We start from the raw sequence: 14,163 nt of genomic DNA on the forward strand, positions 1-14,163 counted from the left end.
GCGTCTTCCGGTAGTACCTCTGGATTGAGGGCCTAAAGATTTTGCAGTGGCCCTACTGTCCTTAAAACGCTCCAAGGCAGTATCAGCTTTTTTTCCAAACAGACCTGAACCATCAAAGGGTAAGTCCATTAAAGCAGACTGGACATCAGCAGAAAACTCTGAAGATTTGAGCCAAGCAGCTCTCCTAGTAGCCACAGAGGAACCCATGACTCTTGCCACTGAGTCTGCAGTGTCCAAACCACTCTGGATGACCTGTCTCGCAGCTGCTTGGGTGTCCGAGATTACTTCTTGAAAATCTTTCCTGTCATCCTCAGGAACCTTTGGAATAAGTTGTTTGACAGAGTCCATCAAAGCATGGATATATCTCCCCATCAAACACGTAGCATTGGTTGATTTCAATGCCATGCTGGCTGATGAAAAAACCTTTTTTGCATTTTGGTCCTGTTTCCTGGATTCCTTGTCTCCAGGAACCTGTGGAAATGCCCCAGCAGATTTTTTAGAACAGGCAGCCTGCACTACCAAACTCTCAGGAAGAGGATGCGTTGTTAAAAATGCAGGATCATCCGGTGCAGCTCCCTACCTTCTCGCCACCGTTCTAGAAACCGCTGGAGCAGACAAGGGTTTCTTCCAGACTTCATAGACAGGTTCAGACAACGCCTCGTTGAATGGTAACATAGGCTCGATCACAGATGAGGGTGAATGGAGTACCTCAGTTAAAATATTGGGTTTATAATCAGCTGTAGGCAGAGTTATGTTTAGTAAACTCGCTGCCTTCTTAATCACAGTGTGGTAAGGCACCACATCCTTAGATGGAGCATTCGATACAGAAGCCAACTCCCATTCAGGTGACAGTTCAAGACCACTGGCTTCACATAAGTCATCAAAGGGATCCTCAGAATCCTGTAATTCTCCTTCCTCAGTGTCAGAATACCCATATTTCTCCTCTTCTAAAAGTCTCTGGGCCTTTCTCCGAGACCTTTCTTTCACAATCGAAGTCAAAGGATTCGGAATCGACGCCGACGGGGTCGCTGCCGGCGTCGAACCCGACGGACGAGGCTTCTCGACACGAGGTCGGACAGAATCTTGCCTCGGAGTCACGGGTATCGGCGTCGATGGGATCGGCGTCGATGGAGCCGGCGTCGTGCGCTTCGGCGTCGACGACACCGGTGGTGTCGGAAAATGCCAATGCGGCGGTAGAGCCGGCATAAAGGGCATGAAGGGTGCAGGGGCATAAGCCTGCGGAACCCCTAGGTTAAAGGCCATAGGACCCGTGGGACCAACAGGTGCACCAGACGGGAACATTGCCCTTGAATATACACCATACATGGCGTTCAGGAACTGGGAAGGATCCTGACCTGGAGTCGGAAACTCAGGATACGGACCTCTCGGTTGTTCCCGGGGAGGCGGAGTCGATACGACGTCGACCTCTTCTTCGGGCGCCGGAACCGGAGTCGATGAACCATCGGGTGCCGGAACTTCGGCTCCACCAGCCCCCTGCTCCTCACCTTCATCCTCCTGACCAGAAGGATTGGATGGAATCGGAGAATGGACCTGTTCCTGAGGTTCGGGTGAAACCGGATGCACAGTCTCTTCATGTTCCGACTCCGAAACCTCCACTTCTTTACTCACGAGCTTGATCTGGGACTTCGGTTTCGAGCTAGAGTCCTTCCCAGAGTGATGACGTGACTCATGGGACTTCCTTCTGTGTTTCTTCTTCGATGACTTCGAAGCGTGTGCTGACGATGACTCCGAGTGTGACCTCGAACGAGACCTCGACCTCGATCTCGATCGGCGAGATCGAGATTTTGACGATTTCTTAGCTTTTTTGCTCTTGAGTTTCGCCATAAGGAGCTTTGTCTCCCTCTCTCTTAAGGCTTTTGGAGTCATCTTTTTGCAGCAGGAACAGTCCTCGACATCATGGTCGGAGCTCAAACACCATACACAACATTCGTGGGGGTCGGTGATTGACATGGTCTTGCCACATTCACCGCAGGCTTTAAATCCCGTCTTCTTCGACGACATCTCGAAGAGAATTGAAGAAAGACACAAATACGAAGAAATAGTAACAAAGTTACTGTAAGCTACTACACGATCCCTGAAAACCGTTAGCGTCGACGACGCGGAAAAAAGGGAACTGATGTCATCACGCCGGCGTGGGACTGTTATAGGCGCCGGTGACGTCAGCGAGGTCGCGTGCGGTGCCGTGCCTCTGTGACGTCCGGATCCACGTCGGCGCGAAGCTACAAAAAGAATTTCCGAATGTTGCTGACGCAAGGGGATATTCACAAGGTGAGGAATCCACACGGCAGATGTATCTATCAGAACAGTATTGTAGGCCTAGCGTTTCTAAAGCCTCTGAGAATCGTTACTTACCTGCTAGTAATTCGCATTCCACTTTTGTAGTATATGGTTTTTCGTGCCCCTCGGGCATTTGTGTAAATTGTGCGACTTAAAGTATTTTTGTAAGAGTGTTGTTGTGTGCTTAGCTCCCTGTCTCATACAGAGCCAGGGTAGTCTTGTTATAAATAAATACACTGTTTATTTTCATAACAACTTGTGTGGTGTCCTTTCACTGGGTGTTCAAGGGGTAATGTGATGGTAAAACAGCTGGCTTAACACGCCCTCTAGAGTCTTAGCCTTAGACTGCTCGTATCCATGCTACTAGGATAGCTGGTCTATAGGGTTGACTTACAACCAATCATCAATAAGGGTTGTTTGGACTGATACATAGTGATCACTAGAATAGTGAGCACTGCATATCAGGCCAACTTCTCACAGGGTGCATGGATGGGAGGAAGATTGGGCTCTGCCTCTCCCTGTTGGTCTTGCCAGTGGACAATGCTGCCACGATAGGATTGTGGAGTGCATGGAGACAATTGAGCAATATTAGAAGCCTCTCCTGTAGCCACAGAGGACAAATTGTTGTTGAAGCTGGTAGGTGAGAGCAGAGGCCCAGAGCGTGCAGTGCCTTTCTGTCTTTAAAGTGCTAACGCAGAGAGTGGTTTGTCTTGTGAACCATCAAGTTGCATATCCATGAGGCTAGCCTGGACGTCTTCTAAAAAGCCGCTGGACTGCATCCATGCATGCCTATTTAAGGCCACACTAGTGCTGATAGCTCTACTCTGAGAATTAGGCATGTTGATCACACAGTAACCACTTTTAGACTTTGGCAGCACACACGGTGCTGATTAGAGTGACTGCTACATAGATCATTGTCCCGTTAGGACTTGCCCAAAACCTCACTGATAATACCTGATGAGAACAAAATACATCTGGTGCTGGGAGGTTGAGGCCAAGAACTTTACTTAAGTGCAGCGCTAGGGGCTGTCCAAAACGGATTTGTATTTTGTGGGTCTGTCTGCAGTGGCCCTGTGAGCATAACGGTTCCATAGAATGGGCTGAGGGCCACTGTCAGTCAGTAATGGATATCAATGCTTGAATTCAGTCTGTCACGTGCCTGGAAAATGACAAGGCAGTCCCTATAAACAATGATGCAAGCACCAACAATTATGTCTGAAACAGTAGAAACTGTTAAGCAGAGCTCAGCCCCAGGATTTCTCTTCACTAGACATGCAGCAGAAAGTCTGATGGACTCGAAAGTGTAAGAGTGTACTGCACTGGCTGCAGTGCAGCCCAAACGAGAAAGCGGATAGTCCGCATATAATTAGATAAAAGTATGTTTTAATACTGCTACTCACAAAGTTAGTGATTCCATATTTTAAGATATAATTTGAGCGCATGAATTTATTAAACATTTAAAGAGGGAGAAACGGACAAATTCCAGTGATGTTCCGTAAGCATACTTGTGTAACGAAATTAGGAAAATGAAAGAGAAGATCATGCTGCAGTATGCAGAGCTCGACACCAGATCTGCAATCATAAGAAAAACAAGGGCAGCATTTGAGGGGAGTAAGCAGCCGTTAAATTGTGTACTGCGCTTCCGATCCTTTATATGTGAGAACAGAACACTTTTCCAGAAAGCTCAAGTAGAGCAAGTTTCTTCAACCAGCCTCTGAAGGAGCATCAAGCTGTGCAAGAGAGGAGGTTTAGAGGGTAAAGTTACCCTGAAGGACGTCTCCCCCAGTGACGTCTTCATTGCAAATCTCAAGCACAACTTTTTACACAGAAGTTTGACTTTGGTCTTGTAGGACTCAAGCAGGAGTACCTCACTGGCCTTCTCACTAAAAACAAACCTACATTACAATAAAGGGATTCTGTAAGAACTATCATAAATAAAATAGTCTGCTAGGAAAAGAAGATCTCTAATACAAGATGATGAAAGGAGATTTCAAAACTGGCCGGACAGAAGGCACTTATACATTGTTGCGGAAACTGGTCGATTGGAGGCAGATAATGGACACAAATGAAGAGTGACGGTAATGTACAAAGACCAAGTGTTTGAGTCTTGTGCTGGATAGCAGGGCCATGAACAAGCTTTCCACATACTTGCGTTCTAATGCTGGAGAACAGTATAGAATGCAGCTAGTGTAAGTAAAAAGCGCACACTCACTTGAGCTTGGAGGACACATCTTCTGCTGGTCCCTTCCGCAGCATACTAGCATTGGGGTTGGCGCTTGCAGCCCGTTGAGGTTTCTCCTCTACTTGCCTTGCAGGTACAGCAGCAGAAGTCGGCCTCTTTGCGGCACGCTTAATCCTTTCTTCTAGCATGCTCAAGTCTTTCTCAGAAAGCTGCATGGGAAAGGAGGTCAGTATTACAAATCATGACTATGCCATTACCAGCACAACAAAAAGGGTCATTTGGAGTAAACACCAACGAGGACACAGCCACGGACTAACAAGTTATTTACCTTCGTAATGGCTCTGTCTGTTGCATATCTCTGGCAGGAAAATGACAAGTGGTGTTCTAGGTTTATTGAACCATACGTACACCCTGTGAATTTTCCTCAGGTGTCAGACTGGATATGAAAAACTCAAAAGCAGTGCTCCTATGTGTCAATAGAGGGCACAATTGAAGAGCTATTGGCTTTGCCAATGTGTTTTAGCCATGTTGTATACAAGCGTGGCTTCAATTCAGAATGGCTAAGTTAGTGGTGGAGCAGAACCGGGGTACGGAGCAGAAGGGCCGGGGGTACGGAGCAGAAGGGCCGGGGGTACGGAGCAGAAGGGCCGGGGCAGACCTGTGGGGGCGAGCAGAGCTGGGGAGCAGAGCGGCCGAGCAGAGCTGGGGAGCAGAGCGGCCGAGCAGAGCTGGGGAGCAGAGCGGCCGAGCAGAGATGGGGAGCAGAGCGGCCGAGCAGAGATGGGGAGCAGAGCGGCCGAGCAGAGATGGGGAGCAGAGCGGCCGAGCAGAGATGGGGAGCAGAGCGGCCGAGCAGAGATGGGGAGCAGAGCGGCCGAGCAGAGATGGGGAGCAGAGCGGCCGAGCAGAGATGGGGAGCAGAGCGGCCGAGCAGAGATGGGGAGCAGAGCGGCCGAGCAGAGATGGGGAGCAGAGCGGCCGAGCAGAGATGGGGAGCAGAGCGGCCGAGCAGAGATGGGGAGCAGAGCGGCCGAGCAGAGATGGGGAGCAGAGCGGCCGAGCAGAGATGGGGAGCAGAGCGGCCGAGCAGAGATGGAGAGCAGAGCGGCCGAGCAGAGATGGAGAGCAGAGCGGCAGAGATGGGGAGCAGAGCGGCAGAGATGGGGAGCAGAGCGGCAGAGATGGGGAGCAGAGCGGCAGAGATGGGGAGCAGAGCGGCCGAGCGGAGATGGGGAGCAGAGCGGCCGAGCGGAGATGGGGAGCAGAGCGGCCGAGCAGAGATGGGGAGCAGAGCGGCCGAGCAGAGATGGGGAGCAGAGCGGCCGAGCAGAGATGGGGAGCAGAGCGGCCGAGATGGGGAGCAGAGCGGCCGAGCAGAGATGGAGAGCAGAGCGGCAGAGATGGAGAGCAGAGCGGCAGAGATGGGGAGCAGAGCGGCAGAGATGGGGAGCAGAGCGGCCGAGCAGAGATGGGGAGCAGAGCGGCCGAGCAGAGATGGGGAGCAGAGCGGCCGAGCAGAGATGGGGAGCAGAGCGGCCGAGCAGAGATGGGGAGCAGAGCGGCCGAGCAGAGATGGGGAGCAGAGCGGCCGAGCAGAGATGGGGAGCAGAGCGGCCGAGCAGAGATGGGGAGCAGAGCGGCCGAGCAGAGATGGGGAGCAGAGCGGCCGAGCAGAGATGGGGAGCAGAGCGGCCGAGCAGAGATGGGGAGCAGAGCGGCCGAGCAGAGATGGGGAGCAGAGCGGCCGAGCAGAGATGGGGAGCAGAGCGGCCGAGCAGAGATGGGGAGCAGAGCGGCCGAGCAGAGATGGGGAGCAGAGCGGCCGAGCAGAGATGGGGAGCAGAGCGGCCGAGCAGAGATGGGGAGCAGAGCGGCCGAGCAGAGATGGGGAGCAGAGCGGCCGAGCAGAGATGGGGAGCAGAGCGGCCGAGCAGAGATGGGGAGCAGAGCGGCCGAGCAGAGATGGGGAGCAGAGCGGCCGAGCAGAGATGGGGAGCAGAGCGGCCGAGCAGAGATGGGGAGCAGAGCGGCCGAGCAGAGATGGGGAGCAGAGCGGCCGAGCAGAGATGGGGAGCAGAGCGGCCGAGCAGAGATGGGGAGCAGAGCGGCCGAGCAGAGATGGGGAGCAGAGCGGCCGAGCAGAGATGGGGAGCAGAGCGGCCGAGCAGAGATGGGGAGCAGAGCGGCCGAGCAGAGATGGGGAGCAGAGCGGCCGAGCAGAGATGGGGAGCAGAGCGGCCGAGCAGAGATGGGGAGCAGAGCGGCCGAGCAGAGATGGGGAGCAGAGCGGCCGAGCAGAGATGGGGAGCAGAGCGGCCGAGCAGAGATGGGGAGCAGAGCGGCCGAGCAGAGATGGGGAGCAGAGCGGCCGAGCAGAGATGGGGAGCAGAGCGGCCGAGATGGGGAGCAGAGCGGCAGAGATGGGGAGCAGAGCGGCAGAGATAGGGAGCAGAGCGGCCGAGCAGAGATGGGGAGCAGAGCGGCCGAGCAGAGATGGGGAGCAGAGCGGCCGAGCAGAGATGGGGAGCAGAGCGGCCGAGCAGAGATGGGGAGCAGAGCGGCCGAGCAGAGATGGGGAGCAGAGCGGCCGAGCAGAGATGGGGAGCAGAGCGGCCGAGCAGAGATGGGGAGCAGAGCGGCCGAGCAGAGATGGGGAGCAGAGCGGCCGAGCAGAGATGGGGAGCAGAGCGGCCGAGCAGAGATGGGGAGCAGAGATGGGGAGCAGAGCGGCCGAGCAGAGATGGGGAGCAGAGCGGCCGAGCAGAGATGGGGAGCAGAGCGGCCGAGCAGAGATGGGGAGCAGAGCGGCCGAGCAGAGATGGGGAGCAGAGCGGCCGAGCAGAGATGGGGAGCAGAGCGGCCGAGCAGAGATGGGGAGCAGAGCGGCCGAGCAGAGATGGGGAGCAGAGCGGCCGAGCAGAGAGGCCGAGCACAGATGGGGAGCAGAGCGGCCGAGCGGAGATAGGGAGCAGAGCGGCCGGGCAGAGATAGGGAGCAGAGCGGCCGAGCAGAGCTGGGGAGCAGAGCGGCCGAGCAGAGCTAGGGAGCAGAGCGGCCGGGCAGAGCTAGGGAGCAGAGCGGCCGGGCAGAGATAGGGAGCAGAGCAGCCGAGCAGAGCGGCCGAGCAGAGATAGGGAGCAGTACAGCAGTACAAAATGTGGAAATGGCCTTCCCTTATGTATTGACCTGTTTTGATCGCATTAAAATATCTGCTTACAGCACACATCAGCATTGGAAATAAATGTGGTTCATTTCGGCTTTCCCAATTCTGATTTATTCTGAAATATCTGCACAGTTAATTTACAGATTCTTAAATCTTGTGGACTAGAAAAAAACCTTTACTTTCACACATCTATACGGTCAGATAAATCTTCACACTTTGAAGTCAGATAAGGAAAGTAAACATCAAGCTCCCTCAGAAGACAGCCTGATATTTGACCTCTGTCTTTGAATGCACAGCAATGTGACAAGAAAACAAAATTTAAGAGCCTATTTACAGAATGCGAGCAGTCGTGGAACAATACAAGGAGCTTTAGTAAACCAGCTATTTGATTTAGGATTTGTAGAGCGCATGAATCACCTCCCAAGGCGCATCTTCTCACTTGCAAACTGCTTTAGTCGGCCAGAGAAAGAAGAACCGATTTAAACAATGCAGTCTTCAGGAGCCTTTGAAACTGCAGGTTATCAGAGCACTCCCGCAAATGGATTGGTAATTGGGTCCAGAACCATCCAGCGACCATGTACTCTCCAATGTGCCTTCAGCAGCAATGTCAAGTACAGAGAGTGTACTCTTCAATGTGCCCTCAGCAGCAGTGTCAAGCAGTGACGGTGTTCTCTTCAATGTGCCCTCAGCAGCAGGGTCAAGCAGTTAGTGTACTCTTCAATGTGCCCTCAGCAGCAGGGTCAAGCAGTTAGTGTACTCTTCAATGTGCCCTCAGCAGCAGGGTCAAGCAGTTAGTGTACTCTTCAATGTGCCCTCAGCAGCAGCAGTGTCAAGCAGAGACCGTGTACTCTTCAATGTGCCCTCAGCAGCAGTGTCAAACAGTTAGTGTACTCTTCAATGTGCCCTCAGCAGCAGGGTCAAGCAGTTAGTGTACTCTTCAATGTGCCCTCAGCAGCAGGGTCAAGCAGTGACGGTGTTCTCTTCAATGTGCCCTCAGCAGCAGCAGTGTCAAGCAGAGACTGTGTACTCTTCAATGTGCCCTCAGCAGCAGGGTCAAGCAGTGACGGTGTTCTCTTCAATGTGCCCTCAGCAGCAGGGTCAAGCAGTGACGGTGTTCTCTTCAATGTGCCCTCAGCAGCAGTGTCAAGCAGTTAGTGTACTCTTCAATGTGCCCTCAGCAGCAGTGTCAAGCAGTTAGTGTACTCTTCAATGTGCCCTCAGCAGCAGTGTCAAGCAGTTAGTGTACTCTTCAATGTGCCCTCAGCAGCAGTGTCAAGCAGTTAGTGTACTCTTCAATGTGCCCTCAGCAGCAGGGTCAAGCAGTGACCGTGTACTCTTCAATGTGCCCTCAGCAGCAGTGTCAAGCAGTGACAGTGTACTCTTCAATGTGCCCTCAGCAGCAGTGTCAAGCAGCATGTGTACTCTTCAATGTGCCCTCAGCAGCAGCAGTGTCAAGCAGAGACTGTGTACTCTTCAATGTGCCCTCCGCAGCAGTGTCAAACAGTGACACTGTACTCTTCAATGTGCCCTCAGCAGCAGGGTCAAGCAGTGACAGTGTACTCTTCAATGTGCCCTCAGCAGCAGGGTCAAGCAGTTAGTGTACTCTTCAATGTGCCCTCAGCAGCAGGGTTAAGCAGTTAGTGTACTCTTCAATGTGCCCTCAGCAGCAGGGTTAAGCAGTTAGTGTACTCTTCAATGTGCCCTCAGCAGCAGCAGTGTCAAGCAGAGACCGTGTACTCTTCAATGTGCCCTCAGCAGCAGGGTCTAGCAGCAACAGTGTACTCTTAAATGTGCCCTCAGCAGCAGGGTCAAGCAGTTCGTGTACTCTTCAATGTGCCCTCAGCAGCAGGGTCAAGCAGTGACAGTGTACTCTTCAATGTGCCCTCAGCAGCAGGGTCAAGCAGTGACAGTGTACTCTTCAATGTGCCCTCAGCAGCAGCAGTGTCAAGCAGAGACCGTGTACTCTTCAATGTGCCCTCAGCAGCAGCAGTGTCAAGCAGAGAGTGTACTCTTCAATGTGCCCTTAGCAGCAGTGTCAAGCATTACATGTGTAGTATCCAGTACATCTCTTGCAGTGATGTCGAGCCCTGTATGTGTAGTCATCAGTACCTCACTCTACAGTGCATCACATCAAATCTAGCTCAGCAGCCTCGATCTGTAGTACGTGACCAGCAGTGGAAGACGCTCACCCTCAAGCAGTTTCAACAGGGATGCTTACCCAGATCTGTATTCCCAGAGGAGCTACCCCCGCACTGGTACAGGTTCCTGTATTTTCTGAAAGCACGAAAAGGCTTTAGTTACAAAACTCAACTCCCTCAGTTGGTCAGACTCCAGCAATTGCCAATGAAAGGTTTAATGAGTGGATACATAACTCTAAATGCCACGCTTCCCTTGAAGAAAACCAAATTAAAAAGATCTAGGACTTCCGCTCCCTGGTACTCGATTGAGCTACGGGAGAAAAAGTGCTATTGCAAGAGACTAGAACGCAAGTGGCGGCTACGATATGCTGAAGCAGACAAAATCATTCATAGAGAGGCTATTAGAGCATACAAAATGGACATAAAGAGCGCGCAAGCCCTATATTATTTACACAAAATTACTGAGGCCAGCTCCAGTCCCAAGGAGATTTATGGGATCGTGAAAAGTCTCAATCTCCCAACGCCCCCACTTATTTACGCAAATCCTCAGCTCCGTTGTGGAGAACTGGCCGAGTTTTTCTTTCAGAAAATCAACCTTATCTACTCTTCCTTTTCATCCCCCGAGCAGACTAGATTGAAGGAAACACCTCTGTGTCCCCAACAAGGAAACATATCCAACCATCACCCGGTGTTGGAGGAATTTCCCCAGATGGACGCGGATCAACTCATCTCCATCATGCGTCAGGTGAAGTCAGGCTCACCTAGGGACCCAGCACCACCACATATTCTAGTCTCTGCTATACAGACCATACTCCCTACACTGCTAGCAGTGCTCAACATCTCGATCTCTACCAGCACAGTCCCAGTGGCCTGGAAACAGGCCATGGTGAGGGCCCTTGTCAAAAAACCCAATTTGGACACCAAGAATCCGAACAACTTTCGCCCGATCTCCTGGCTGCCTTGGGCAGCTAAAATCTTGGAGAAATATATAAGCGGTTTATTGACAACTTTTCTGGAACAAAACTAGCTGCTTGACCCCTCCCAGACAGGCTTCCGGCCCAAACATGGGACCGAGACTGCACTACTAGCTGTCACAGAGGAGTCCAGGAGGATCTTAGATCGGGGAGCATCAGTGGCAGTCATCCTCCTCGATCTGAGCGCTGCATTTGACACCGTTAACCACGACATTCTCCTGCAGCATCTCCTGGACACCGTAGTATCTGACAAAGCCCTGGAGTGGTTTAGGTCCTTCCTGAATGATAGATCCTTTCAGGTTTACGAGGGCAATGTCATCTCTACCAGCAAGCCGCTAGGATGTGGAGTCCCGCAGGGATCATTGTTGAGCCCGATGTTATTTAACGTCTATATGAGGCCACTGGCTGAGATCGTCCAGACGTATGGTATTAAGATCATTACCTACGCGGACGATACTCAGTTGGTGGTCTCTCTGGCACAGGAAGGGGGCCTCGTAGCGGGTGCGGAGCTTGCAGGCTGCCTGGAGATGGTCAACGGAGACAAGACTGAGCGTATGCTCTTAGGCCGTCCCGCACCTTCCTCCATTGACACGCTCTGGCCATCCTGCCTAGGACCTGCCCCGGCACCTAAAGATACCATTAAGAGCCTTGGTATCTGGCTGGATAGGTCCTTGTCATTTGACCAGCAGGGTATAAAACTGTCCGCCATCTGTTTCGGCATCCTCGGAGTCATCAGAAAGATCCTCCCTCTACTCCCCTACGAAGCTAGAAAGATCGTGGTTCTGGGTCTGATCCAATCACGTTTAGACTTCGGTAACGCTCTATACCTGGGAGCCCCTGATTTCACTCTGCACAAGCTACAGGTGATACAAAACTGCACCGCTCGGACTCTTTTACAAATCCCCTGCAGGTCCTCAGTAAAGTCCGAACTAAGGAGACTGCACTGGCTCCCTGTTAGGGATAGAGTCAATTTTAAATCACTCTGTATTGCACATCAGGCCTTTTGGTCTTCAGGCCCAGTTATCAACTTCCCTCTCATTACACATTATCATCCGGCCAGACAGCTGCGCTCAACCGATGCCAACTTGGCTATCGTTCCAAAAATAAAGAAATCAAGATCGGGAGGCCGCTCTTTTTCCTATAACGTGGCCAAGCTGTGGAATGCTCTTCCCCAGCATTTAAGGTCCAACCCCAATCTTAATTAGTTCCGCAAACAGCTGAAAACGCTTTTGTTCACCAATCAGTAGCTGGGTAGATCACCTTCTTCCCAGCAATCCAAACCTCAGTTGAGAATTCATAGCGCTTGGACGCCTCAGGGCAGCTACGTGCGCTCTATAAAACTCATTTCATTCATTCATTATAGCAGGACTTACATTGCCGATCAGCTTGAAGACCTGCTCTCCGTGCACATTGTACACAGCCACAATGGTGTTGAGGGCAGCATTCCGCACTGAGTTGTCACGATCTCCAATGTGAACAGCAATCTCCTTCAAGGCTTTGCTGGGCGTAGGCTGACAGACGTTCATACCATACGATTCTACCAAGCACCCCAGCTCTTCTAGGCACTCTGATGGGCAAGAGAGAAGTAACAGGACGTCAAGGAAATGTCAGAGGAGAAAGCACTGGACTACAGAAACACTCTTGGAAACCTGCTCCGATGGCTCGGACAGAGTAGTAATCAGACTTGCCACAGCTCAAAGAAAAAGTTACTTACCTTCACTAAAGTACAGGATGGCTCAGCACACACCTAAAGTCAAGAAAGTATAGAGACAGGAAATACAATACAATATCCTGATTAGTGATTAACGAGCAAGAAAAAAATCTCCCAAATTGATAGAATGAGTCTTCAAATTATTTGACAAATATTCTTCTTTTATTCCTTTATATAGTTTTTAAATACAATACAAAATTCAAATTCATATTAAATAATTATAAGATCAAGTAATGGGAAATTAAGTCTCACAGGACTCTTGCTTTTGTGCATTCTGCCTCATGACAATGAAAACACAGACGCTGTATTATGAGCGCAGAAAGTTCTGTCTGCTGTCGAGTATAGATCTATTTGCAATCTTTGAATAATAACGAAATGCAAGAGGGCACGCCATGCTCTCATGACATTTGCAAAATATGACAATCTCTCATATTGCCTAAGCATATATTTTATTGGAGGCTGATACTGTATTTATATTTTGGTTTCAGATTTGGGACGACCATACCCTTTAGGTGTAATAGCACACACAACTTACCAGTGGGTACTCTTTTTAACAAGGTATGTTGATCGTAAATGTAACTATTTATGTAGTTCGAAATTGTGGATGACTATGGGACCAGAATGGGTCTATTTAAATATAGGCTATTAGTATGAAGCACTCACAAAAATGCATATTAGTTGCATGCTTTTCTTTTTAAAACAAATGTTTTCTATAATAATTTTATTTTATTTTTTGCATTTGCATCATATCAGATTTTACCATATTTAAAGATGAACATCTTATATTAAAGATATTGGTCACAATGTGTTTCTCTACATTCTGATCTGTGGCCCATTAGGTATATTAAAGAAATCCTTTACACTTTGGTTACAGAACGTTGGGCGACCAATACCCACCAATGCTCGAACATTCACAAATCATAAGTGGTGTGCTATTAATTTTCACCAAGGTAGGTTATTTAACATCATGAATAAAACATTTACGTTTTCCTCTTATATGTATAGAACATTATAGACATGTCAATACATTTTTGTCGCAGAATTTTTTTTGCACCAATGCAACTTGATCTGCTAGGAATTGACGATGTGCACGCCGACTTCATCAGCCCGCATGCCCTCCCCTCCGCTGACTACATCCTCCTGGGGGACATCAACTTCCACCTGGAGAACAACAACGACCGCAACACCACCACCCTGCTCGACAACCTCGGTCTCAAGCAGCTGGTGTCCACCCCCACCCACCTCGCCGGACACACACTCGACGCCGTCTTCTCATCCAGCAAAGACATCGCCTTCAGCCACGCCACCGGACTCCACTGGACGGACCACAGCTGCGTCCACTTCACCTTCAAAAGAACGACGATCCACCACCACCAGCAACAGGTTGCTCGAAGAAGCTGGAACAAGATCACAGCCGACCAGCTCGCCACTTCCCTGAGCCAGCACCCTCCCGCCAGCTCAGCGAACCCCAGCCAGGCTGCCGACAACCTCACGAAGTGGATCAGCAACTGCGCAGACGAACTCGCCCCACTGAGGACCCCGCCCAGCCGACCCGGCAGCAAGAAGGCCCCATGTTCACCGACGAACTCAAGAGCTCCAAGAAGAACTGCCGAGCCCTCGAGAAAGCCTGGAGAAGGGAACCAACACCGGATAACATGACCACCCTCAAGCTTGCCAGCCGGAAGCACCACCAACTG

The 14,163-nt window shown here is 51.1% G+C and overlaps 1 protein-coding gene across 6 annotated transcripts in view; it reads right to left on the minus strand.

The window, feature by feature from the left end:
- Positions 1-14,163, minus strand: part of CKAP5 (cytoskeleton associated protein 5) — a 722,261-nt gene that overhangs the window by 199,724 nt on the left and 508,374 nt on the right. For all 6 annotated transcript variants that reach the window (XM_078684427.1, XM_078684424.1, XM_078684429.1 and 3 more), the window contains 2 exons: positions 12,129-12,322; positions 4,511-4,689 (listed from right to left, as the gene is read on the minus strand). In XM_078684427.1, coding sequence (XP_078540553.1) covers positions 4,511-4,689; positions 12,129-12,322 — 373 coding nt within the window. The remainder of the gene's footprint in view (positions 1-4,510; positions 4,690-12,128; positions 12,323-14,163) is intronic.

This window comes from Lissotriton helveticus, chromosome 3_2 (assembly GCF_964261635.1).
Source record: "Lissotriton helveticus chromosome 3_2, aLisHel1.1, whole genome shotgun sequence".
Lineage (NCBI taxonomy): Eukaryota > Metazoa > Chordata > Amphibia > Caudata > Salamandridae > Lissotriton > Lissotriton helveticus.